General features: G+C 31.5%; 1 protein-coding gene across 1 annotated transcript in view; it reads left to right on the top strand.

Annotated features, from left to right (window-relative positions):
- Positions 1 to 27,770, top strand: part of Mtbp (MDM2 binding protein) — a 73,660-nt gene that overhangs the window by 2,395 nt on the left and 43,495 nt on the right. The window contains exons 3-11 of the mRNA XM_005316198.5: positions 2,526 to 2,599; positions 2,676 to 2,827; positions 4,410 to 4,468; positions 6,450 to 6,594; positions 7,555 to 7,672; positions 9,473 to 9,607; positions 11,405 to 11,499; positions 14,357 to 14,429; positions 18,519 to 18,636. Coding sequence (XP_005316255.1) covers positions 2,526 to 2,599; positions 2,676 to 2,827; positions 4,410 to 4,468; positions 6,450 to 6,594; positions 7,555 to 7,672; positions 9,473 to 9,607; positions 11,405 to 11,499; positions 14,357 to 14,429; positions 18,519 to 18,636 — 969 coding nt within the window. The remainder of the gene's footprint in view (positions 1 to 2,525; positions 2,600 to 2,675; positions 2,828 to 4,409; positions 4,469 to 6,449; positions 6,595 to 7,554; positions 7,673 to 9,472; positions 9,608 to 11,404; positions 11,500 to 14,356; positions 14,430 to 18,518; positions 18,637 to 27,770) is intronic.

Below are 27,770 nucleotides of genomic sequence, written 5' to 3'. Positions count from 1 at the left end.
TTTTAAAAATCTATCAATGGGTATGAAGACTAAGCACTGATTGTCAAATAAAGTTATAAAACTGGGAAAAAAGAAGAAAAGAAAATTATTCTTGGATCTCAGCTATAGTTTTGTTCCTTTATGAAATTTTCTTGCCAGTCTTATATATAACACAGGGTAATGTGACATATGAGGAGGATTTTTTTCCTGAATAAAAATACATTATTAATGCCTCCACATCAACTTCTTTAGCACTTATTTGCTTTTTAAAAATTATAATTATCAATATATATTATTTGAACAAATTATGCCACTTTTTCTGTCCTTAACTCCTACTTGATTCTCTTAAAAGCCCTTCATAATTATTAAACATGGTGGACTTTCTTGGTTCTCATCTGCTTTAACTTTTTGAGGTATTGCATATTTTTTTGTAAAAATCTTACTACCTTTGGCTTCTATTGACATTTTACAAATGCATGTACTTACTTTGAAGCTTATCTTTACTTTTGCTTCCTCCTCTTGGCCTCTGTCTGAGAATGTCCTTTGAAGACTCAGAAAGTAGAAGTGTCAGAACAGACAAAGTGCTAAAAGCTGAAGGAAATTTCTGTAGATGCCAGGGAGAGTGAGCCCAGTATGGTAATATTTCTCATGACTGTAAAGTCTGTTTCTTCCTCTTTTCTTACATTAGAGAAATTCCCCTCTCTCAATGTTAACTATCATCATTAGAAAATGATTTCTAACGTGTGTGCTACCCTAGCTTGTTTTCCAAGTCTAATAGTACGCTCATTAATTTTTCAAATTGCTATAATTTCAGTCAGTACCACTTATTCAGGAAAGATTTTCTTATGTTTGTGCTTCAAATGTATCTATAAAAGAATTCCTGGGAGCATTCTAGAAATTCTTGTATGGCTAGAAGTCTCTTATGCAGACCTTCTTCTTTTGTGTGGTTTTGTGGGATGAGAAATAACAAGCTGAGCCATGCAAAGCCATCCTAATGTAGTAATTAATGGGAAAAATGACAATTGTTCCATAATATTTAAAATTTTCTGTTAAAACACTAAAAAACTCTCCTAATGTTATGTATGTTTAGGAAAATAAAAATCATTAAAATTCTTATTTTGCACACTGTAATTTAAAATATTAGAAACATTGAGGATTCATGTATTTTATTTCTTTGTAAAAATTTTATCAAGAGTAGTTGGACCATGCTTGCTGTCTTCCTGTCATCTGGCTTAGATTACAGTGTGATGGTGCCACTTAGTGAGACAAGCAGATTTGGGAGGGAATATGCCACACTATTTGGAATGTATAAAAAGTTACCTAGCAAAATGTCAAAGTAAATGTTTTGTAAAAGTTGAATACATGGGTCTGGAACTTGATGCAGGGTATGGCTGGAGATATAGATTATAGAATCATTAATACATAGATTTCAATGGAAGCTATCAGAAAGATGAGGTATCCTTATGGATAATGGGAAGGACAGAAAATCTAAAATTGAATCCCAGAATGTAAAAGTGCTGAACACCAGTATTTAAAAGACTGAAAAGAGCAGCCAAAAAAAAATAGGTGTCACAGAAGCTAAGTGTTATAATGGTAAATTAGTGGAAAGGGTCATCTTTGATTTGAAATGCTATTTGAAGGGGATTTGGAATGTTGATTAGGAAATGGAGAAGGTCAGGTGTAGACAGCCCTTTCAGAAAATTCATGAAGAGGCAAAAAAGAGAGACATGGTAGTCAATGGGAAGGGGAGCTGAACTTAAAAGGATTCTATTTAAAAAATAATAATTTGAATAATACTTGTAATTACTCTAAAACACTAATGAGGGGAACATACTGAAATGAGTAGGCCAGGGTCTCAAAGGAGTTTTGAGGGATGACCTTGAATTGGAAGGTCAGTGCTTCTTAACATGTTAACAAGAAGGAATGAGGCCAACTTAATGGGAGTGTAAGTAGAATCCCATATTTCCTGAAAGAAGTCATCACACAGTGACTTCTGTCTGCTTAAGGAGGTAGGAGGTGAAGTCTTCTGCTGATATTGTTGGACAAAAATGATTATAGACATTTGGCATCTTGTCTGACTTCCATGAGAAGCAACTCCTTTGTCTCCACCCAGGCTGAACCAAACCTCCATGGTCTTTGGAGAGTGAACTTTTTTCACTTAATAGCTTACATGGTTTTGAGTTACTCAGCAGTGATTAAGTAGGTATATTTTCAGTTTTTATAATAAATATTAATTTGTTTGAAAGGGTTATTAAAAATAATAGTGGATTTTGAGTTATGACAAACTAATGCAAAGTGTTTGTTGTAACTTTGCCCTTTAAGTAGATTGTTCTGTTTGAATTTTTATCCGAGATTTTTAAAAAGATCCATGGATACACACACACACACACACACACACACACACACACACACACACACATATATAAAAAACTTGGAAAACATTTCAAATATGTTTCAAAATTACATTATTCTCTTAAGTACATTTGCTATGACATTTGCTTATTTATGCCTACTTTTCTTCTAATAAGTGTGATTTTGTTTTCAAGCCTGTTCAGTGGGTGGTGTTCCTGGTTCCAAGAAGTGGTTCTTTGCAGTGCAGGCAATCTGTGGATTTTACCAGGTAATTCTTATTAGTCAATGTCTTTGTTACCATAAAGAATTTCATGAATCCATTATCTAATATGATCTTTTATTAGTTTTGTAGTTCTGATTGGCAAGAGATACATTTTGATGCAGAAAAAGATAAGATTGAAGCTGTTCTTCAAACAAATATTGAAGAATGCTTGAGTGCTGTTGAGTGTTTTGAAGAAGAAGATAGTAATAGCAGGGAATCTTTATCCTTGGCTGAGTATGCTTTATATGCTTTTTATACTATCTCTAAGATATTTTATGGACGGTTATAAAGATGTAGACAGTTATTTTAAGCCAGGAGGGTGAAGATTACATATTTTAGCAACTATACTAAGTAAATTTTAATTAACTGAAAATTTTAAATCTTCAGTGTGAAAGACATTGGGCAATTTAGATCTTTTATCTCAAAAAAAAATTCTTCAAAATACAAAAGTTAATATCTGAAAATGTTTTGTTTTTTAACCTTACATAATTATGAGAATTATAGAAAGTGATTAATTAACATATCACTTTCTTGAAGATAAGTTCTGCGTAATATTATATTTTAAGAGCTTGACTAGGAATGTCATTTAATGTTAATAGTTATCATTATAACCAAAGTATCATTTTCATTTTGTTCTTTGAGCCTGAAATACATGATTTTTAAAAATTTATTTGTAACTTCAATGTTTAAAATACTTTTAAAGTCCACAAAATTTTTGATAAGTATGTATGTGATTGAGTGTTTTTTAATTGTGGTGGTTTTTTAATTATGGTTTTTAAATTTATGGTTCAGTATATAAGATTTTCCAGATTACAAGTTGTGATAATTTTTTCTTCATACAGTGTCCCATCTCTGATTCATAGTTAGTGTGTTTTATTTATTCTTAATAATAGTTCATGACAGAAACATTTTTAGAGTTCATATATTATAGTATGGCTATAAGTTGCACAAATTATAAAAATTCCCTTTGTCTGTCTCCAGATGATATTGTTTATATTGGTTATTGAGGGAAGACAGTGTAGAACCTTGGAAAGAGCATTAAGTCAAGAGTCAGTAAAGTGGTTGCTAGCTACCTGACCTTAGGGCAGGCACACTGGCCCTTATTTCCTCCTCCATTAATTGTTGAGGTCCTTTTAGATAATTTCTAAGGTGCATTCATTTGCCCTTAAAAGCTCTTATCAATCCATGTTTTCTCACAACTGTTAAGTGTCATAGTTAGTGTTTCTAGTAAAAGACCTAATAACTATTTCCACAAGAGGGAGCCTGAAAACTTTAGTTTAACATAATATGCCTTAAGTTGTTGTTGGCTTTTTTTCCCCCACAATATCAGTTTATAATAAAGGATTTAAATACCTTCATACTATGTGATAAACTATTATCAGGAAAAAAAAAATCATCATATGGAGAAAACTGATAGGTGGTGATTACTTTAAAAAGTCAGAAAAATATTTGTCCATTAGTTATCATCTATATTTAGTATAAAAATATAATTCAAAGGGTTGTTGTTCCCTTTATTATTGTTAATTTTATTTGTATTTTGGGGTGTGGGTCAGAACTTATACCCACAGTTTGAATCCTTGCTTCTATACATACTAGTTAGGTACCTTTAGGAAAGTTACTTAAAGTGGCACTGAAACTAGTACTATAGTAGTGCCACGTGAATCTGTTGTCAGATTCAAATAAAGTAGTGCATTTACCTTAACACTTAACAGTGTCTGGCACAGAGATCATTATTACCTATTAAGATAATATAAAATAGATAGATACATATGTATATGTGGATTTTTTTTCCCTCTAACTTGTTCTTTCATTTTAGTCTATATGAAGAATGTGCTGAAAATTTGCATCAATTATCAGACAAGCTTCCTGCACCTGGTAATATTTATTAACTGCTTTCAATACTTGGTATCTTACACTTTTTTTTTGTGATTGAGTAATATATTTAGTCTTTCTGCTAATGTTTTTCTCACTTTTAATCTTGAAAATCAAAATGAAAAAAATAATTTCTTAATTGAAGTTGATATAAAATGTACTCCACTATTTTAATACAGTACTGAGACATTGAAATTCTTTTTATTATTTTCATTTAGGTAAGCAAAAAATTAGAATTTAGAAAATTAAATACCCATTCTGTTTCCTTATTTAGTTTTTACTGAAGAACAATCTTGCCACTGTTCACCATTGTTTTTCAGAGTCTGTTCTATAGAACACTAATCCTATAAAAAAAACTCTTGGAAAAATAGCTTCTTTAACCTAGATATTTTGGATAACATTTTTTTATGGTGAAGTTAGTATACATACTATCAAATGGAATATTGTGCAGTAAAAGAATCTCTTTGCTCAGCATTTTTTGTAGAAGCAATTTTTTTCCTATAGTGGAAAACATATTTTGTGAAGTACTGTATTGCATTATTTTTAAAACTGTTTTTAGTCCTGAACCAACCTTTCTTTGTGTTCATCAAGTGGCTGTCATCTAAAATTTGGTAGAATTTGGCATCATATACTTTTGAAGGGCTTTCTTTTCTGAACGTGTCATTTTTGAAGGTCTTTTACTAGGCAAATATTTATGAGGTGTGTATTATATATCAAGCATTGTTCTAGGGGCTGAGTATATAACAAGGAGTAAAACATAGATAGTGACCATTAAAGATTTTTTTTAATGCACATTTTTAGGTGGGGCTTATATTACATACTGGTGCATAATATCAGGACTAATATACTTTTATGAATTTTAAGAAGTCAGATCACATATCCAAGATTCAACGCAGAGGACTTAGTATATTGGTATATACAAATAATATAGACATGAACCTTAAAAACAAATATAAAATACATTTTTGGAAAATGAATCTCATTTTAATATATTTAGGATATTTGCTACTCAAATAATTCCTATGGTAAATATTTCTTTTAAAATAATAGTAAAACTATGAGTGATAATCTATTAATTTTACACATCTATTTTTAAACAAATTCTTATTGACACCAAAAATCATAAAGCATGACAGTCCGATCCTTATATTCAAGGAGATCTTATTTTAGTGCAGAAAGTCCCACATAGAAAATAACTGCATGTATTTTAAGTAAACATCATATTTTGTGGGGTTTTTTTTTTGTGTGTGTGTGTGCTGGGGATTAAATCCAGAACCTTGCAAACGTGCTAAGCACCCAACTCCTCAATTTTTTAAATGAAATATGTCAGGTTTAAAATATGCATTGAAATATTACACAATTGCTGTTTGGGCAGTTAAAGAACTTTCATTATCTCTCTCTATTTGGCTTCTGTTTCATTTAGATTTTTCATGTCCTTCAGTAAATTTATAGTTTTATAAATTTAGACTGATATGAAGTTAGCCTTCTTAGAATCTAATGATGTTCTCAGTATAATTGGTTTTCCTGAGTGTTTTATTGTCCCTTAAAGAGAAATAATTTATTTGAGCATCACAATTTAAAACTAATTCATTTCCTTTTGGATAACAAAATTAAGTGTAGAAAAGTATAATGAGATTGAGCAGGTTTTTTCCTCTGTTGAGTACAACAATAGCATTGATGATCTCCAGGAGGTGATGTATATAATTTACCACTGCTACATAATTGACAAGTAATTATGATATAGTTCATTGTTTTCTAGCATATGCTAGCTATTTTGAGATAACTTAGCTTTAAATCTAATGTTGAACATTTAAAATTTTTGAACTCCTAAATATGTGTATTGTTTTGAAGAATTTTGGAAAGTAAAGTTAAAATATTCCTTTATCTTCTCAATAAACCTAGCATTCAACTGTTCAGGGTACTATTTTAAGACTTTCCAGATCTAACATATTTAAAAATTATGAAAATGTTTCTCTCTTTTTAGGTAGAGCACTGATAGACATAATACTATTGCCCTCCGACAAAGATCCTCTTCAGCTGAAAGACTGTTTGCCTGCTGTAGGAGCATTAAAACATTTGAGGGAATGGCATTCAGCAAAAATTACTGTAGTGGCACAACACTGTGAAATGTAAGCTTCTTTGGTCATAGTTATTATTGTTTATGTTATCCGAACATGCTAGTCTCTGTTTAATATACTCCTCATTTCAAAATTATTTTAATGTGACAGGTTAAGTTTTATGTTTACTTTGAGTTATATCTAGAGAATAATCGAGATTTTTTTTTCATTATACCCAGGATGTTTAAGTTTTTAGTAAATATAATTAGTGATGACTTATAATCACTACTGAGCATTGATTTTCCAGACTCAGTGTGTACTTTTAAATAGGCTTATGTTTTCCAGCAAGCAGCATGATGTATGTATGTAGGTGTACTCCAATTGTAATATCATATTTTTTTTTGTTTTGTGCCAGTATGGAAATAATTATACAGTGCTATCTTTTATGATATTTTACTATTGATCAATTGTGTATTCTAATTTTGATGCTTAAATTACTGTTCAGATTGGATTTATTAACTTCATGATTATTAGACAGTGCTTATTGAAATTTACTTCATGTCAAGCACAGCAATTTATGCTGATGAGTTAAGAAAGTGAGAAAATATGGTCTTTTTCATGAAAGTGTGGGGAGAAACAGGAATACTAGCAAGAGATAAATGAGATAAATCGTAAAATTTCGTGCAAAGCCACATGGGAACAATTTTAGAATAGTCCTGTTTCAGAGGTAGGTAACAGATGTTAAGCTCTGTGTGTCTGTGTATACATTTGACACATTAAAGCAACATAAGGGAAATATCTATTTCTTTATCCTTAGTAATAGAGAAAGTCTATGAGGATGTGGCATTAAATTAATATGTGACAGATCTTACTCAGAGACTGAATAATAGGAATTCCATGGTATTAGTAGGAAAAAAAAAACCAGTGATATAAATTTTGCAATTTTGCCTGTCTTATAGGTAAACTGTAACCATGAAATATAAACAAAACATAAAGCTGTGTATTTAATTATCATAATCTTTTTTTTACTAGAAATTGTCAGAAAATTGTAGAATACCTTTCTGCTCATGTTATATCTTTAGAAGATCTCAGATATGCTATTGACTCAAAGGAATTATGGAGGGGAAAGATTCAGATATGGGAAAGAAAGGTAAATGGATTTCTTAATTATTAAGCAGGTCTTTCAACTTTATTTTTAACACAGGTACTTTAAATAAGTCTTATTTTAAATGTATTCTATAAGATGTTTTACACAAACACTGTAGAATTTTCTGTGACAATAAAAGTGTTCAGTTATCTGTGATATGTCCACTAGCCACATTACTATTGAGCAGTTTATTTATTTATTTTATTTGTAATGAAGCACCTTATAAATGACTAGTCATCTGATGAACTGGTTTTTACTTTAGTTCATTTAATTTAGTTTCAATGAAAGTAGTCATTGTGATTAAGTTTTGGAACCTACAATTCTAGAATACAACACTTTTAAAACAGAATTTAACATTAGTCAAATTCATGTTGTTTACCCAAGTTGCTTTTATTGCATGTGTGATCTATTAGAAACATTGCTTAGAGCAGTACTGTGGTACCATCTTGGGTAATCTCTGCTTTCTACTAACCAGGTCTCTAATTTTGAACAATTTTCTTTTAATCTTATCAGATCCCATTTCTCAACTACAGAATGAGAATGCTAGGTTAGTTGGATTCCTTTGCTCCCAAATTTCTATAAGTTTCCAATTCCATTTTGGTGTCTTATCATGAAACAATATGGTGGTTTTTATAAGTTGTTTCCATTGTAAAATAAGTGTTTCTATTAATTTATGTATTTTTTAGCTAGGCAAAATTAAAACAAGGAGTTTCTCAGTGCTTGTTCCAGGTGGTATCAGAGCATGAGTAAACCCTTGTATTTCTCCTAAGATTTTTGGCAATAATCATTAAACTATTTTTCCCTTTATAATTCATACTTACTTGTGACTTAATAAAAGCTGTAATTAAGATAGTAAGAATTAATGTGCCAGATCTGTCTTACTGATTTGCATCTTGGTTCATTCTAATCTCAGGAAGGTTTAATCTGCAGGTAAACCATCTTAACAGGAAAAAACATACAGATAAGTAGTAGAGTGGAAACTCTGATTATCTAGGACAATTGCTTTTGTACACATTTTCTAAAACTGCATATTTAAATTCAGGCAGAAAATGGCAGAGTTTTTTCTTTGTGATTCATTTCTTATTACTAGGAAATTAAATGTCTATAAACCCACAGCATACATTTCCATCTTGAATGTAATCACTTTTTTAGTGGAGAATATCTTTCAGCTAAGAGGCATTATAATGATAAAGGACATGGATTCTAGAGTTGTAGTGTCTGCACTATAATTCCAACTTTCTTTTCTGTAAGACAGACATAGTAGTTCCAGTTCACAGGTTTTTATAAGATTTACATTAAAGCACAAAATAACCACTGAGTGTTTACTGTCATTTTTGTTGCTGCCATTACTATTATTAGTACCATTACAGTTACTTCTGTAACAATTGATCTTCTTGTCAGCAACACATATTGAAGGAAAAACTGTATGTGAGGCACTGTACTAATATCCAGTAGTGAGTAAGACTGACATCTTCTGCCTTTGCATAATTTACAGACTGGTAGGAAGCCAGATATTGAACAAGTGTATGCAAAGGAGATTGTCTGGTCCTGTGGTTGCATAGAATGGGCTTAGTGTACTCTTGCTGGCTAATTAAGGGTCAATGGGAGGTTTGCATGAAAAATTGATGTTTAAGTTAAAACAGAAGGGTGTGTACGAAAGTGGAAACTACCTTTTGAGCTAAGGAATCAAAAATAATTTATACATAGATTTCCTCTTAACTTTTCATTGTAATAAGATGTATTAATCTTCATAATATTATTCATGATGCCTATATTTGTGTTTTTTCTCTTGATTCTTTTCAGTTTGGATTTGAAATTAGTTTTCCTGAGTTTTGTTTAAAGGGAGTAACACCTACAAATTTTAATACATCCAATTTAAATAATTGCTTTCTTGACAAAAAGACAATACCATTAAAGGATAAGAATATTTTGCCAAAGGTAATTTTGTATTTAACATTTTTTTGCTATCATTCATTTGTGAATATTTTTGTTCGCATAATATGTTTTAATCTTGAATTATTGTTACTAATGTATGTGCTTAAGTTGTGCTCACTTGCATAATTCTTAAAATCCTTACCATTAAGTGCATGAATTAAATGTTGGTGAAACTATGATTGTTATAGATTTTAAAATGTGATGATCCTAACTTTAAATCATTATAGGCCTGAAACTGCCTTTGGTTAAGACTTTGCTACATGAATTAATTTCCCAATATTGTTTATCATTGCTTACTATAAAAAATTTACTATGATATCCTTTCACAGGAATTTTACGTTCTTTGTTAAAGATTAGCGTAATAAGAATGATAATTTCAGACTTTCTCTTTGTAGTACAACATTCATGTATGATAATTTGGGGTTAATTGTCTGATTTTGAGGTACTATTTGCAATGATCTTAGGGTACAACTTCCTCAGTAATTCAAACATCCCTCAGTATATGTATGCACATTTTGTGAGTGTGTGTGTGTGTGTGTGCGCGCGCGCACGCCCGCATGTATGCATGCATGCATGCATGCATGTAAAAAAGAGAGAGAAAGAGGAGGGGCTTTAATGGTAAATAAACCCAGTTTTTGAAACTTTATCACCTATTAGGTATTGTATATAAACATATTTACGTACACAAATATATGTTTATGTATTTCATATTTATGTGTTTTATATATGTATATATTTATGTGGAAAGAGTGAAAGATATGTATCTACACATATATACAACGCACATACACAAATCACATATGGTGAAATCACTCTGCTTTTTATTTTTGGTAGTACTAGGGATCAACCTCAGGGCCTTGCACATGCTAGGCAAGCACTCTCACTGAGCTACATCCTCTGCCTTTAAAATGTAATACTAATTTCTCCAGGATGTAATCTCTTTTCTTTGTCTTTCTTTATCTCCAGCTATTGAAATAACTGTCCTTTTCTAGTCCACTCTAATTTGGTTTCAGGCCCTACCCAAAGAAATACTGAAATATTATTTCTGTGAGTGGGGCTTTCTCTCTTAATTCACACCTATTGCCTTCACTCTTTGTCTAATTTCTACAGTCTTTCCTCCAGAATTTTTTTTTTCTTTCATCTTGGCAGACCACTGAACACAAGTTCCCCCAGAATATCTTTTTTTTCTCCTTTTCATTTCTGCAGATTCTCTCTTCACAGGTAGGTTTTTTTCTTCTTCAATCTTGGATCACCTGTTCTGCTGAAATTACATAACAGTAGTTGAGAACTCTTGTCATTGCTGCAGACTTCTTTCCATACTTATTTTCTCTTATTAAAATTCTTGTTACTTGCTGGGCACGGTGGTGCATGCCTGTAATCCTAGCAGTTTGGGAGGCTGAGGCAGGAGGATTGTGAGATCAAAGCCAGCCACAGCAAAAAGTGAGGCACTAAGAAACTCGGTGAGACTTTGTCTCTAAATAAAATACAAAATAGGCTGGGGAATGTGGCTCAGTGACTGAGTGCCCCTGAGTTTGACCCCTGATACCTACCCCCAACCAAAAAACAAAATTCTTGTTAATTACTAAGGAGTCTCCATGTCTGTCTACTTTGAAATATAGAATTGAAATGGAAGAAATTCTTGTCTGTTAATAGAGGATTACATTTGGGTTGCCAATCTTTTTTAAAAAAGTTGCTTTTTAATATCTATTTTGTAAAGTTTTAAACTCCAAATCACTAATTTGTTTACTTTTATTTTCTTCATAGTAATTATAGTATTAGCAATTCGAATTTCTTTTCTAGGTTTTCCATTACTATGGCCCTGCTTTAGAATTTGTTCAGATGATACATTTATCAGATCTACCCTCCTGCTATGTGTCAGACATTGAATTTGAGTTGTATCCTTTCACTTGCGGGTTCATTTAAGATTACATTTTCTCTGTGTTAGAATATTCTGGTGTAAACATTTAGTATATGTTTATTTTTATTTCATTGTACTCAGTGTTTTAGTGGTGACGCACAAGTAGGACTCCTCATTGTTGAAGTGCTAGGGAAGGAAAAGGAAATTCTTCTTTGTTCACATCCTGAATTCTGTATTTTTCCAATCAGAAATCTTTCTAGGAAAGCACTTTTGTTTTCATTCAGTGTTTATTCTTTTCTGTTGGTAGGGTTATAGAAGTAATACAGAAGTCATTGAGCCTTGCTTCTTCAATGCAGTTATACTGTTCTGTGCCTGAATACAGGCCAGATCTGCTCTCTCACACAGAGTAACATTAACTGAAACTCTGTCTTTCCCATACTCTGTCCAAACACCCCACATACATATTGTGTATGTTTGGTTACTTTTGTTGTTATTTTACTTAATGTTTAATACTTCCTAAAAATAACTACCTGCAGGTCATGGTGGTCTATGTCTGTAATCCCAGCAACTCAGGAGTCTGAGACAGGAGCATCACAAGTTCATCACCCTGGGCAACTAAGGTAGACCCTGTATCAAAATAAAAAAATAAAAGGCTGGGATTGTAGCTTAGTGATAGAGCATCCTTGGGATCAAACCCCAATGCCACAAAACCAAAACAAAACAAAATCAAAAACCACTTCTCTTTTTTAAAATTCAGGATGCATTTCCATGACTTCTGTTTTTCTGCTGATGAAATCTGTAAATGCTATAAATTATACATAGTAGCCACTCATAAACATTGTAAAATGAATGGCATTTTATTTTGTTAGCCCCTGCCAAAATTTTCGTTATTTTCTTTCAGATTCCTTTCTGCAGAAAGATAACAGAAATGAGGGTATCAGAGAACCTTACCCAGCTGTTTGTCATCTGGCAGTACCAAATAACGTGGTTTTTATTTGTAGTTTTTTATTTTTTGTTGTTGTTTTTGAAGGGTTTTTGTTAGTTTGGTTTTGATGAGGGGTTGTTAAAAGATCAGGCTGGAGAGCCTTTTCAGGTTGATCAAATCCTAAAAGACCTCTGCCATATTTAGGAGTTCAGTTTTGTTCTAAAGATGATGAGGAACCATAGAAGGATTATAAACCAGGGGGCAGTTTAATCAGAAATCGACTTTACTATTATTATTATTATTATTTTGATACCTGGGATCAAACTCAGAGGTTCTTAACCACTAAGCCACATCCCCAGCCCTATTTATTTATTTAATTTTAACACAGGGTTTCACTAAGTTCTTTAGGCCTCACTAAGTTGCCAAGGCTGACCTAGAACTTTGGATCCTCCTCTCTTAGCCTCATAAGTTGAACCACTACACCTGTCTGGAAATAAATTTTAGATCTACTTTTAGTATTTTGGAAAATCGTGGAGCTTGATCTAACAAAGTAACTTTTGCAGTGGAGAGCCAGGTTAAAGTATAGAATGTATTAAGAATGTAAAACAGAATATCATGATCTGCTACATGCTTGTGAAGTGAGGAGGCTGGATAAGAATTGGATGTTTCCCTATGTTGATGTAGATGTCACTGATTGAGATAACAAGGAAAGAGAAGCAAGTTTCATAGAGTAACTCAAGATTGGGTAATAGTTTGAATAGTAATGGGTAGTTACACAATGGGTAGTTGTTAAAAATTTTATTCATTTTTACATGCATCATTGTATAGAACCATGTAGTCAGTACCTCCCTGCCTGGCATTGTGACTGAGGGAGGTACTTTCAGATATAATGTGTTACCAATGTTGCTTTTATCTCTTAGCACCTGTTAGGTCAGAAGCTAGGTAGCATTTGACATATTTGTCTCATGTTTGATCCTTGCTTTTTGCCAGTGGTTTTTAAAATGTTTTCCATTGAAAATCTGAGGATTAAGAGAAAGCTTTCCTGAGTAGTGGTATTGGAAGATAAGTTGAGTGGACAAGGCTCTTTGCCCTCTCCTACGTTAGCCAGAGCAGCTGGCTGTTCTAAATGTTGACTTTCCAGATCTCACATGCAAAAAGTTATCGGCACCCAAAAAGTTTGAAAAGCACAATTTAAATTGTTTTTGTGGTTCCACCCCCCCACATTTAAACATTAGAACTTTTTTTTCTAATAATATGCAATATATTTTTTTCATTTTCCTGGTTTTAAGAAAAAATTCTACAACTTGAAAAAGAAAATCCTTAAGTACTGTATTCATGATTCCAGAAAAGGCAGAGGATTCCTAGTTTTGCTACTCATTACTTATTAGGTAGGGAAGAGGGAAGAATGTTATCAATACATGGGGAAAAGCAGACGAATTTATATATTCTTGAAATGTTCAAGTTTTCTTCCTGCCATTTTTTACATGATTGATGTATAAACACTAGTTGGCTGATGTATCTTTGTATACACTTAGAAAAATACATATGCTATCACATATATTCACAAATAAAAATATTATATAATAATAAAAATTCTAAGAATTTTTAGAAATATACTTAAGAAATGGATATTGTATATAAAAATTATTGATTAGGTATGGAATACTAGCTGTGTTCTTACATTTTTATTCACAAATTTTTACAAATTACTTGTTTTTAATTGATTTTATTTTTAAAATACATGCCAGCGGAATATATAAATTTCTTGTTCTTAGTTTATAGTAAAAATATTCAGAACAAATTATCTGAAAAACAGTCTTTAAAGAAAGGAGTAATTGTTAATTTCTGTAGTAGGAATTTTTAATGAATTTAAACAACTTGGGGTAGAGTTGAAATAATCAAACTTATTTTATAGAGTAGAATTATTTCACAGTTACTATTCCCTCATTTCTTTAACTCTGTGGTACAGAGGATTGACAGGAAATAACACCAAGCAGAATTCCATGTTGCTGTTGGAGCAGATTTCTTCTCTGTGTGGCAAGGTATAGTAGAGAATTTTTATGGTGCTTGGCTTTTATACTTAACATTTTAGGATGTGTAATAAAAATTAATATAGCTTGTTAATCTATTTTTGCCTGATAACTTTTTTTTTAATGTAAGAACATAATTTTGTCCCTAATTCATGTTAAAAAAATTTGGACTTTTCACAGTAATATACTTTGCAGACAAAGTGATGTTTTGATTTTAGAAGAAATTTCAGAAAGAAACTTCATAACTGGCAATTGTTTTAAAATTTCAAAATTTTAGAATGCATTATTGTTAACCTACTCTTTAAGGCAACATCTCATTTCAATTCTGTGGAAGACATTCACATTTACTATATTATCTTTTTTATGGTAGGGCAGGGGTGGAAGTGAGGAAAAGTTTTAAAACTTCACTGAATTATTATTTGTAAATTTCAGTTTTTCCTTAATTCCAATCATATCAAGTAGATTTTAGCAATTTTAATATAGATATGTGTGCATCTCTTTCTCTGCACACACACACAGGCACACACACAGACTCACATACATATAATGATGTGCTAGAGTTGGTATATTTTTAACCTTTTTAAAATTAACTACTTTAATATAAATATGTGTATATTTCTATGTATATATATATAAAATGATATACTAGAGTTAGTATATTTTTAATCTTTTTAAAACTATAATATAAAGAATTCTAAGTGGAATTATGTATCTAAAGTGAAAGTATAATTTTTAAGAAGAAAAAAAAAGTTTGGATTTGTTTCTGGTTATTTATCCAACTATTATGTTTCTATGAAAATGATTTTTAATGCACAAGCTATTGACCATTATATGCATAACATTTTCTTATCATTTTAACAACAAATAGACTATAGCAAACGCTCCTGAAGGGAGAAACTGATTATTGTAATTATAACATTTTTCCCCATGGTGCTATAATCAAATCTTGATTATAATTGCCTTAGAAAATTGATACATTAAAAAAAATATATGATTTTGGATTTAAGATGCTTGACTAGAAATACTGGGGAATGATAGGGGCCAAAGTAACAATATGTATGTAACAACTATAATGCACCAATAAAAATATGGGAAAAAAGATGCTTGACTATATGATAACTTAATTTTTGACTTCCAGCCTCATTTTCCTATAAATTTAATAATGTTTTGAATAATGTATCAAAGCATTTATTTGATGAACTGGTCTTTGCATGAATATTTCAAGTAATAGTCAGAAACATATCTATAATTTGTTTAATACACATATAAAATAATCCTGAAATAGTTATTGGAGATAGGCAACACTAATTTTAGGTGCAAGCTAAACTATTATTATTTATTATCAAATTTTCAGTTGTTTGTTTTAAATTTCTTATATTAGATTGTCATTTTTATTGCTTTCTTGAACTATAGCTATGAAATGTTAGGACATACTTTATCAGTACATAGGACCTTATAAATCGGTTCTCACTTTAATGAAACACAAGTGATAATATTTGGAAGCATATTATGAACTTTAGATAACGGATTTCTAAATTTTAAGCACTTTATTTTTCTTTAACATTGAGTCATAATTTGCATTTACATTTTTGAAAAAAAAATAGATTTTTTTCTTTTTTTTACACTGCCTATTGTGTATCAGTTATTTGTTAGGTATTGGAGACAATTAGATAGCTTGGGAAGCTTTCGTGTTGCTTAAGTTCTAATGGTTTATGTAATAACTCAGTAAATGTCTGTCTGAGCTTATTTATCTTTCCATCTGATTAGCCCCAAAATATAAATGAAAGCTTCTTGGAGTAAATTGCATTTTCTTAGTTTAGGAAAAGGGAAGATTAGGATTATTTAGAATCTGACATACACTAATCTTATGGCCAGGGAATATGTTTTTCATAGAGAGGAATTTCCAAAGCTGTAAGTGTGATTTCTGTAGTGACTGCTTGTTAGGGAGAACCTCCTGAAATGATGGAATTACAGTTTTGAAATGTTGCTTGACCTTTAAATTCTGGAGATAAAATGAGCCCCTAAAAGGATCACACTCAGATCTCTTAGAGCTATTTAATGATTAGTATATGGGTGAGAACAAGCTGTCAGAGACCAAGTTCATTATGAATGAAGTATAGACAGCTGACATATTTATTTGGTAGGGAATTAAATCTTGTGAGATTTAGATGTTTATTTTTGTAGCAAATGTTTAATAAAAATTAGGCTATCTCAAAGGAGTGACCAATTCTTTATTTGCTGGTTCATGACACGTTTATATGGAGCTATGAGGTACTAATTGAACTGCATTTAGCATCCCTAAGATGTTGAGAAAGCTGTAGCTGTGCCTGATATGGCATATTCACATTACAGCCTCCCTGACCTTTTGGACCATACAGTCTTGTCATATATTCTGGGCTATGAAGTCTTATTTATGCAAGAAAGAATTAGGATTTAATGTTTGGGAAATTAGATGTATCTTTTATATTTGATTATGTTCTGTGTCTAAATATTTTAATCTTAATTACTAACACTTGAGTATGTAAATTGTATTTGATGTAAAAAGATGGCTAGTTACCTTAGTAAAGACAAAAAGCATATTTATTTTTACCTTTCTATTGTGTTCCTAAAATATTTATTTTTATTCCTGTTAAATAAGAATGCATAAGTAAAAATAGTAAATAGCAACATAATTAGCACATTAAAGTACTAATTGTGCCAGGCATAGTAGTACCACAGCCTGTAATCCCTGCAATTTACTGAGGAGTCTGAGGCAGGAGGGTCAAAAGTTCAAGGCTAGCCTTGACAATTAGTGAGACCCTGTCTCAAAATTAAATAAAAAAAAAAAAAAAAAAAGAGGCTGGAGATGTAGCTCAGTGGTAGAGCATCCCTGGTTTCAAGTCTTAACATTACAAAAACAAAACAACCCCCCTGCCCAATCTAAACATATATACCTTTTAAAACATTTATCATTTCTTTATGGCATAATGTTCAAAATTAGTTTTTTGAAGTTTATTTTAGTTACATATGTAGTCACCCTAATGTGTAATAGTTACATTCTTAATATGTAGTTTAAAGATGAGAAAAATGATCTGAAGAAGAGTATACCTCCCCTAGATGTTTGTATTGTTTGAAAAGTTGCTTTTAAGAATCATTATTTATATAAATAGATTTTAATGTACTTTGGTTTTGTCCCTGCCGTGAATATTTGCACATTTTAAAGAAAAATTACAAATGTAGGATTATGAAAATAGATAACAGTAAGTTCATATGGCATTTAAAAAAAACCTAAATCAAATTGTCACATATCTTATATAACCAATCCATCCATTTAGATCAATTAAGTGTAATTTTGCATTTTTGACTAATGCCTTGCCTAAATTTTTTCAAAGATTTTTTTTAATAGTGTTTTTTACTGGGATGTGCTGATTGAGGTAGCTGCGTTTCTAAAATAGCTTTTAGAATTGTAATTTGTTTTATTTAGTCCTTTATCAAGCAATTTACCTAAGTTATTATGATTTTTTTTTTTTTTTTAGCAAATACTTAAAAAGCATCTGTATGCCAACCCTGGGAATACAACAATGAATAGATTGACTTTGCTCAGAAATATGTCTGAGACCGCTGTATGTTTTCTAGGATACAATTCATTATCTTCTCTGAGGTTTTTACCTATTAGCATTAAATCTCTGATTTCTGGGAACAAAAGTTGCTGTATTGCTTTTAGATGTATTGTAATTTTGAAGCCAGAACAACAATCCATCCAAAGTTCTAAAATTATGGTTGGATAAGTAAGACATATTTTCTAGTGCTAGAACTCTCAGTCTCTCATTATTTTGCAGATACACAAAGAAATTCTACCCACATCTGAATATAAAATAAACAGTATGAATAACAAGGTTTTCAGAGATGTATACCTAAGTGGAAAAGGGAGGATCAAGGTTTTGAATGCCTTTCCCTGTTTTAATTTGTTTGGGACATTATGTTTTTAACTTTTTGCAATGAAGTTGTTGATGGAGAAATACATGTTAAATAGGTGAAATATGAGGAGAAAGTTGTTATATGGCACTCTTTGAAGAGTGGATTCCAGTCTGCAATCAATAAATATATGTTCTACTTTTCCAGGTTGGTGCTCTTTTTGTATTGCCATGCACAATTAGTAACATACTTATTCCACCTCCCAACCAACTTAGTTCAAGAAAATGGAAAGAATATATTGCTAAAAAGCCTAAGACAATCAGTGGTAAGTAGTAAATCTTTATTATCTTTACCATACAACACAGATAGTATATTTATCAAATTTGAAATTAAGTTAATATTTCTTTATTGGAATATAATATTTAATTATTTTTAACCATTAAAAATATATCAGTGATCAAAAGGCAGAACTTTTGTTTAATTAGATAGCTAATTATGTTGGTTTCTTAGAGACATTTCAGGAACCAAATAAATAAAATACAGTAGCTCACTTATATGGTGCATTAAAAAAGTGAACCTGTGGTGTCAATTTTCTGAAGAAATTAGAACTTACTTATTTAATGGTTTAACCATCTGCTGTGCAGTGTTCAAGGTGCTTTAAAAATTAAGTGATTCACTTCTAACTTTATAAGAGAAATAATTCATTGAACATAATAGAATATTAGAAAGGCAACAGAGTATAATATGGCCCAGTTTTAAGTCCTTGGAGAAATTACAGAACTGCTAACTCACAAAGTCAGGATTTATATAAAGATTTTTGTCAATTAACAATTCTTTAACTTTTCCAAGTTTCAATTTCCTCATCTGTAAAGTGGGGATAAAAACACATCCATACCATTATTGTAAAAATTAAATTAATCATTTAAGTCTAAATCATTTAATTCTAATCATTTAATTAGGAATATTGAAAAAGAAAAGACACATAAACGCAACATAGCTATAGAAGAGACCCAGTATAGGGTCTTTGGAAATAACTACATTTAGATAAAAGTGGAGAAAAAGTTAGGAGATGATTTAATAAAGATGTTGGAAGTCCCTAGTAAATTATAATCCTTAACATTAGTATCATAATACCATTTATTGCATTATGTAAGGTATTGAAAGAAGTATGAGAAATAAAATGAGAGTCAAACTGTATCTTGAGTGGACCTTTGTGAAATTTGTAGTCAAGTGAGGAATGTATTTTAAAAAGCAATCATAAGGCTGTTTAGCCAGTGGTGTGAGGTAAAGAGAAGGTCACTTCCAGAGTGAGTGACCTGGCATATCCTTAGTAGCTCCAGGGAGGCTTCCAGGAGGAAAAACCGTTACTACACCACAGTGCAGTTTTAAACCTTCCCACCTACTCACATGGAAAATGTATATCTGGGGATTTTAGAAGATGCTGAAACAAAATCAGAAATAAATTTCCTAAGTGCCAATTATAGTTAATTTTCTTAGGCTTCATGAAATTATGGGATAATATCCATTTCTCAGCATTGCATATACAGAAGCTTGATACTATAAATTGAATGTTAACATCTAAATAAATTGAGTATATCCTTGATAACCCATCTCTTATTTTTTTCTTGTAACTTTCTACAACTTCAAATAGCTACTTTTTTTGAGGTTTTAATTTTAAGACAATTTATTGAAGCCAAGTGTGTTGACTGTAGTCCCAGTGACTTAGGAGGCTAAGGCAGGAGGATCACAAGTACAAGGTCAGCCTCAGCAACTTAGCAAGGTCCTAAGCAGCTTAGTGAGATCCTGTCTCAAAATAAAAAAATAAAAAGGGTTGATGTGACTCAGTGATAAAGCACCCCTGGGTCAAATCTCCAATACTAAAACAAAACAAAAAAAGACAATTTATTGATTTAGAATTTACTCAGGTTTTTTTTTTTTTTTTTTGGCATGATTTTTATTGCAACTTGAAGAAAATATTAAATATTATGTGGCTTGGTTTCATTTTTTCTTTAAATTATTGCTTCTTGAAATCTACAGATTAATAGTGGTAACTTCTGAATAATAATAAGACATAGATCACATGATATTCTTTGAAGCCAAGTTGTTGATTACTGATTAGGCTGGATCATTAAGGGTTGATTAAACTGACACTTTACTGTATTTTTTTTTAAATCATAGAAGTAGCAACAAAATCAAATTTGATAGCTGATTAAGTTCTGTTCTACCTGTAACCCTTTCTGAAGGGGAAATTTATTGCTTATCACTTTAATAGAACTCCTTTTGTAAAAAGAGAGAAACTAAGTTTTAGTATAAAAGTTTCAATAACTCTTGCATCCAGAAAATATTAAATCCTTTCCCTTATCCCACTAATAGTAGCTCTTACTATCCTAAATAATATATCAAATCTCAGATCATTCCCCTAAATCATAGCTGTTTCTCCATAACCTACGGAATTATGCCCAACTATACTGTATTGTTACACTATATATTGCGGAGTCACCTAACCAAACCCTGTACTCTTTCCTAAAACTATTTTCTGTTTTTATTGCTTTGTGCTTTTGCTACTGATTCTTTCATTCATTGACTGATTCATTCAATATGTCATTCATACCTTCCATTAATTATTTGAATATGAATCAGATATTGTATATCACTTATAATACTGTAATCTGGGGTTGCTGCTCAAGGAGGTAGACTTTATCTTCTTGCCATGGAATTTATACTATAACATAAAAAATTGGTATTGCAAAGAAATTATAAATCCTATTGCAACATTGTTTTTGGTAGTAACTGGCTAGGAACAATCACTAAAGCATATTGCACGGAAAAAAGAAGGTGTATAATGGTGTTGCTACTGTTTGTGGTTAAAAAAAACCTGTATGTGTAATGAGCATTAACACATTTTTATATGCATTAAATATTCATGTTTTCAGTAGATATTTTTACTGAGCACCTACACTATACTAGGCATTGTTTTATATGCTAGACCCAGCAGTAAACAGAACAAAGTCCTTTCATTCATGGAGCTTATAGTGGAGGTTCCAGTTTTGCTTCTTTCCCCAGATAGCCATAAAAATAGCTAGGTCTCTCAATTTTTTCAGGCCTTTAATTCATAGTCATTTTCTCACTCAGGAACCATTTTGCAATGGCATCTAAAATTGCAAATTAACTCTTCTTGTATTATACCCAGCTTTGTTATTAGTATACCAAATATGTGTCTGCCTTACAGAAATGTTTGTTTAAAAATAAGTGAAATATACAATATATTTTCAGGTAATAACTGCTGTTGCAATAAATAGGGAAAGGCTTTGAATGGACTCCATCTATGCAATGTGAGCCAAAGTTCATGCCTTGGTTTTTATTAGTTCCTTAGGTTTTATCCCTTATAAAGTATGTACTAATGTATTAATTTGGGCTATGTGATATTGTTGTTTTTAATATGTCAGAATCACTAAATATCAGCAACTTCCTATGGTTTAAAATAAACAGTGATCAATTTGAAGTATGTTTAAATTACAATAGCAGAAGAGTGCTTTTTAAAAGTGATATTTATTGATATATTCAGAAATTGTTATATATATGAACATTTTTTTTCATATATTTTTTGACAATTTGTATTTCTTCTTTGGTGAAGTGCTTGTTCAGTTCCTTTGCCCATTTATTGATTGGATTATTTGTTTTGTGGTGTGAAGTTTTTTGAGTTCTTTATGTATCCTGAAGATTAATGCTGTATCTGGTGTGCAGGTGGTAAAGATTTTCTCCCATTCTGTAGGCTCTCCAAGTTCTTGATTGTTTCCTTTGCTGTGAAGAAGCTTTTTAGTTTGATACTATCCCATTTATTGATTCTTGATTTTGCTTCTTGTGCTTTAGGAATCTTATTGAGGAAATCAGTTCCTAAGCTGATAGGATCGAGAGTTGGGCTTACTTTTTCTTCTAGTAAGTGCAGGGTCTCTGGTCTAATGCCTAGTTTCTTGATTCACTTTGAGTTGAGTTTTGTGCAGGGTGAGAGAAAGGAGTTCAAATTCTTTCTACTACATGTGGAATTTCAGTTTTCCCAGCACAATTTGTTGAAGGGGCTATCTTTTCTCTAATGTATGTTTATGGTGCCTTTGTCTAGTATGAGATAACTGTATTATGGGGATATGTCTCTGTATCTTCCATTCTGTTCCATTCATGACTATGTAGGTACCAACACCATGCTGTTTTTGTTACTGTGGCTCTGTAGTGTAATTAAGGTCTGGTATTGTGGTGTCTCCTGCTTCACTTTTTTTTTTTTTTTCTGAGGACTGCTCTGGCAATTCTAGGCCTCTTATTTTTTCAAATGAATTTTATGACTGCTTTTTCTATTTCTTAGAAGAACCTCATTGGAATTTTAGGAGGAATTGTATTAAATCTGTATGTTCAACATCTCTAGCAGTTAGACAAATGCAAATTAAAACTACACTGAGATTCCATCTCACTCTAGTCAGAATGGCAATTGTAAAGAATACAAGTAACAATAAATGTTGGCAAGGATGTGGGGAAAAGGTACACTCATACATTGCTGGTGGGACTGTAAATTGGTGCAACCATTATGGAAAGCAGTATGGAGACTCCTTAGAAAACTTGCAATGGGACCACCGTTTGACCCAATTATCCCACTCTTTGGTTTATACATAGTACAATGACAGAGCCACATCAGTGATGTGCTTATAGCAGGTCAGTTTACAATAGCTAAGCTATGGAACCAACCTAAATGCCCTTCAGTAGATGAATGGATAAAGAAAATGTGGTACATATACACAATGGAATATTATTCAGCCATAAAGAAGAATGCAATTATGGCATTTGCTGGTAAATATCTAGAACTGGAGACTATCATGCTAAGTGAAATAAGCCAGTCCCCTAAAACCAAAGGCTGAATGTTCTCTCTGATATGTGAATGTTAACCCACAACAAGGGAGGGTAGGGAGGGGAAAAATAGAAGTTCATTGGATTAGACAAAGGGAAATGAAGGGAAGGGAAGGTAGAGGAAAATAGAAGACAATAGAATTAATCAGACACAACTTTCCCATCCTTGTATATGAACATGACTAAGGTAACTCCACATCATGTACAACCACAGGATAGGATCCTAATTAGAAGTTATATTCCATGTACGTACAGCATGCCAAAATACAGTCTACTGTCATGTATATCTTAAAAGAATAAATAATAAAAAAGAAATTGTTATATGAGAAATATACTAAAGAAATGTGAACTAATGAAATTATCTAACTTATCTAAAGAAAGACTTCTTTAATGGTATATAATTAAATATATAATGAAAAATGTCTAATTTACACAGAGACATTTATGAATGTCATAAAAATTTAATGATTATCTGCAAATTCTCATAAATATGTAATAAAAATATTATCTACCAATGTTGAAAATGTATTCCATCCCAAATACTTTGCATTCATTGTCTCCAATTCTCAGAACAATATTGAAATGTAAATTTTTTACAATCTTTGTATTACAAATGAGAAAACTCAGGGTCAGGGAAAGTAAGAAATTTTTCTAATAACACAGGGAAGAATCAGAATTTCCACCCAATTCTGAAAGTGTCTAAAAGCCATGCGTGATCCTTTTTGTTAAATCATTTAGAAATATTTTGAAAACAATTTTTAAAACTTATTCTTTTCTTCTATATTGGCCCTTGACATGTATGGAAGTTTTTTATTCCCAGGTAGGAAAATAGAGTCTGATGATTTTATAATTTTATAATTTATAATTCTGTTTATTTACAATCCTGCATTTGTTGTTGCCTTATTTTCTTTTAAACTGTAACTCTTTTGGAATGAAAATTGTTTAAAGTACTCTTGAAGAAAAATCATGCCTTTTTGTTTTTTGACCATACAAATGTTCCAATAACAATATAAAGAGGCTGAAGAAATGTTTTGAAATGATAAGCATTCCCCTTCTTAGTATTCAGATAACATGACATATATGTTTCAAAATAATGGGCTGGAATTAATAAGGTTAAAATGATACTACATAGATTTATAAATAATTTCCATCTTTAGAAACAAAGCACTCTGGTAAAGATTTTTGGCAATAAACTTTAGAGGGAGAATCAAAATATTCTTTCAGTCAGTAACATTTTTTATGATGGGCCATATATATATATATATATTCTACTTCATGATGAGTCTCAGTAAATATAAAAGAATAGAACTAATGCATAGTATGTTCTCCAGTTATAATGAAATTAAGTTAGAAATCAACAAATCTGGGATATTCTGTATATATTTGGAAATTAACATACTTGTAAATAACCTATAGGACAAAGAAGAATTAAAAAGGAAACTAAAAAATTATTCTAACTGAATAAAAATAAAATCTAACATCAAACTTAAGGAAAATAGTAAAAGCAGTATTAAGAAGATCTTAAATGTTTATTATAGAATGGAAGAAAAATCTAAGATCAGTAATTTTAAGTTATCAACTTCAAGAAGCTAGAAGACCTAAATCCAAGTGAATAGAAGGAAGGAAATAGACCAGAAAGGAATAAATAAAATATTGTTAAATATATCTAACAAGAGATGTATAAGAGATGACTGAGAATAATTAAAGAGGCTGTACAAAATGGAGAGATATACCATATTCGTAGCCTGGAAAATTCATTATTAGTACTATAGTTTGGATCTGGAATGTTTCTGAAAGGCCCATGTGTTAAAAGCCTTTGTCCCCAGCTCAGGGTTTATTGGGAGGTAGTGGAACCTGTAAGAGATGGGGCCTAGTTGGAGATAGGTCATTCCCAGTGAGAGCCTTCAAAGGGAATGTTGGAACCCTTGCTCCGTCATGTCTCTCTTTGTTTCCGGCTGCCATGAGGTGGGTCAGCATGAACTGAAACTTCCAAAACTCTGTGTCAAAAGAAACCTTTCCATCTTTTAAGGCAATTATCTCAGGTGTTTTATCACAGAGCAAGAAGCGGACTAGTACAATTAATAAGATGACAGTGTTCTCCAAATTGAATTAAATATTTAGTCCCATCTCTATTAAAATTCCAGCAGAACTTTCCATAGAAATTGATAAATGGATCCTCTATTTATATGGAATTGAAAAGGATTTTTAAAATTTTTGAGGCTTTACACTGTCTGATTTTATGACTATAAAGCCATAGCATTCAAGACAGGTGGTATTAGATTAAGAATATACATAGATCAAAGAACAGAATAAATACAAAGATGTCAGTGGAAAATGAGTTGTCTCTTCAACATAATGCTGGAGGAATCAAATATCATTTATAAAAAATACATATTTAATTTTTTTAGACTCTATATACATTTTTTTACTTTATTAATAGAATAACATAGATACCAAAAACATAATGCATGAAATGGAAAAAAATTATATAAATTAGAATCTGCCAAGATTTAAAAGGTCCACATTTTGAAAAATTCTGTTAAGAAAATTAAACAAGTTATTCATTGAGAGAAAATAGTTCTAATCATTTATCTGACAAAGGACATATATGAAAAAATTCTTAAAACCCAATAATAAAACATTCCTATTCTTAAGTGAATCAGACTTGAATAGATATTTCATTTGTTACATGAATGGCCAATAAAGCACATGAAAAGATGTGCTTTGGATACGCAAACTACAGCTAAAATGTGGTACTACAATACTGTCACTAGAATGACTATAATTAAAAACAGTGACTATCAGATGTTGATGAGGATGTAGAGAAATCTCACCCATTATTGGTGGGAAAGTATAATAGAACAGATACTATAGAAAACAGTGTGGCTTGCCTATCCAACCCAGCACTTTCATTCCTAGGTATCTATCCAAGAGAAATAAGAACACATGTTCACATAAATACTTGTGAGCAAATGTTTATAAAAGCATTATTCATAATAGCTAAGAATTGGAAACTATGCAAATATCCACCAATTGGCGAATAGATAATTTTTTTTAATACAATGTAATACTCAACAGTAAAAGAGGAATGAAAAATTTGGGATGATCTGAAAATATTATGCTAAGTTTATAGATAGTTAGACAAGATTATGTATTATTTGTTTATTTAGGAAATCTCTATAAAAGGCAAAAGTAGACTGCAAGGTCTGTCATTGAGGCCATGGGTAGGAAGAGAGATCTATCACAAGGGTATAATGGGAGTTTTCCAAAACTGGGTTGTAATGATAGATGGACAATTGTATAAACTCCTCTATTTTATAAAGTTATCTTTTAATATGTGCTTGTGTGGAGTGTAGATGTATATACATGTATGCATAAATTATACCTCATTAAGGCTTTATATATTTGAAGAATCACTTAAAGTTCCTTTAACCTAAATGTAGAGTTCTGTTCCTTTCCTTAGTTCAGTGATTCCTAATACCATTTACTCATTAGAATCACCCTGATAGTGATTTTTAGAAGTCAAGCTGCATCCCACCTGAAAATAAATCAATCCAAATATCTGGGGTGAACCCAGGAATCACTAATGTGTAAAAAAGCCCATTAAGTGATTCAGATGTGCAACCAGGAGTGAGAACCTCTGCCCTCTGTGTTGCCCTTTTCAACCCTGGGTTAGGAAGTCACTGCAACTGAAGAGAGTCCTGCATGTATTCTTGAGCAGAGGAAGGCATTTATGCCTTACCTGCAAAGCAGGATAATAACGCTTGTTTAATATATTTCAGACATGTTTGAGTCAAATTGGTAGTGGAGGTAAACACTTTGTAACCTCTGCAGTAGCTTTTTGTTATTCTGCCCTATCTTACATGCTTTTCGTGTCTGCAGAACAATAAAGAAGTCGTTGTTGTTTATAATAATGAGGAAGATCTTGAAATATCTTCTAAATAGCTTCTCTATTCATTGTTGCTTTCAAATTATACATTTTGCTCTATTGTAATGGAGAAGAAATGTGTACATTTGTGATCCTAATGTTATTTGTTTAAAAATAGTCATGGTAGAATCTATAAATCCTGCATTTTACAACTTGACAGCAGAAGGCTTCATACAACTACTTCAACAACTACTCAAATCTAAAATGACTTAAAGTCATTTTAGGTTTCTTCTAGAATTTAGTTTCATTTTCTTAGACAATCTCAGTGGCAACGAAGTTTCATGATAAATTTTTCAGAGCTTAGTCGGATGACTAAGGTGAGGATCAAATGAGATAATATATATATTTGAAAATACTTTATGAATATAAAGTAATTAGATTCCTTTTATTCTTATGCCTCCCCACCTGCCCCTAAAACCTTTTTCAAAAGTCTAAACCATGTGTCATGGTACATACTTATAATCCCAGCAACTCAGGAGACTAGGCAGGAGGACCTTGAGTTCCAGGCCAGTCTGGGCAATGTGGTGAAACTGTCTCAAAAGAAAAAATAACAAGGGCTAGGGATGGAGCTCAGTAAAGCACCCCTGAGTTTGGCTCTTTGTCCTGGGAGAGAAATATGTTGGGTCTAAAATTGAGCAGTG

This window comes from Ictidomys tridecemlineatus, chromosome 7, assembly GCF_052094955.1.
Source record: "Ictidomys tridecemlineatus isolate mIctTri1 chromosome 7, mIctTri1.hap1, whole genome shotgun sequence".
Lineage (NCBI taxonomy): Eukaryota > Metazoa > Chordata > Mammalia > Rodentia > Sciuridae > Ictidomys > Ictidomys tridecemlineatus.
The sequence above is the reverse complement of the archived record's forward strand: the minus strand, read 5'-3'. Positions and strand labels throughout refer to the sequence as shown.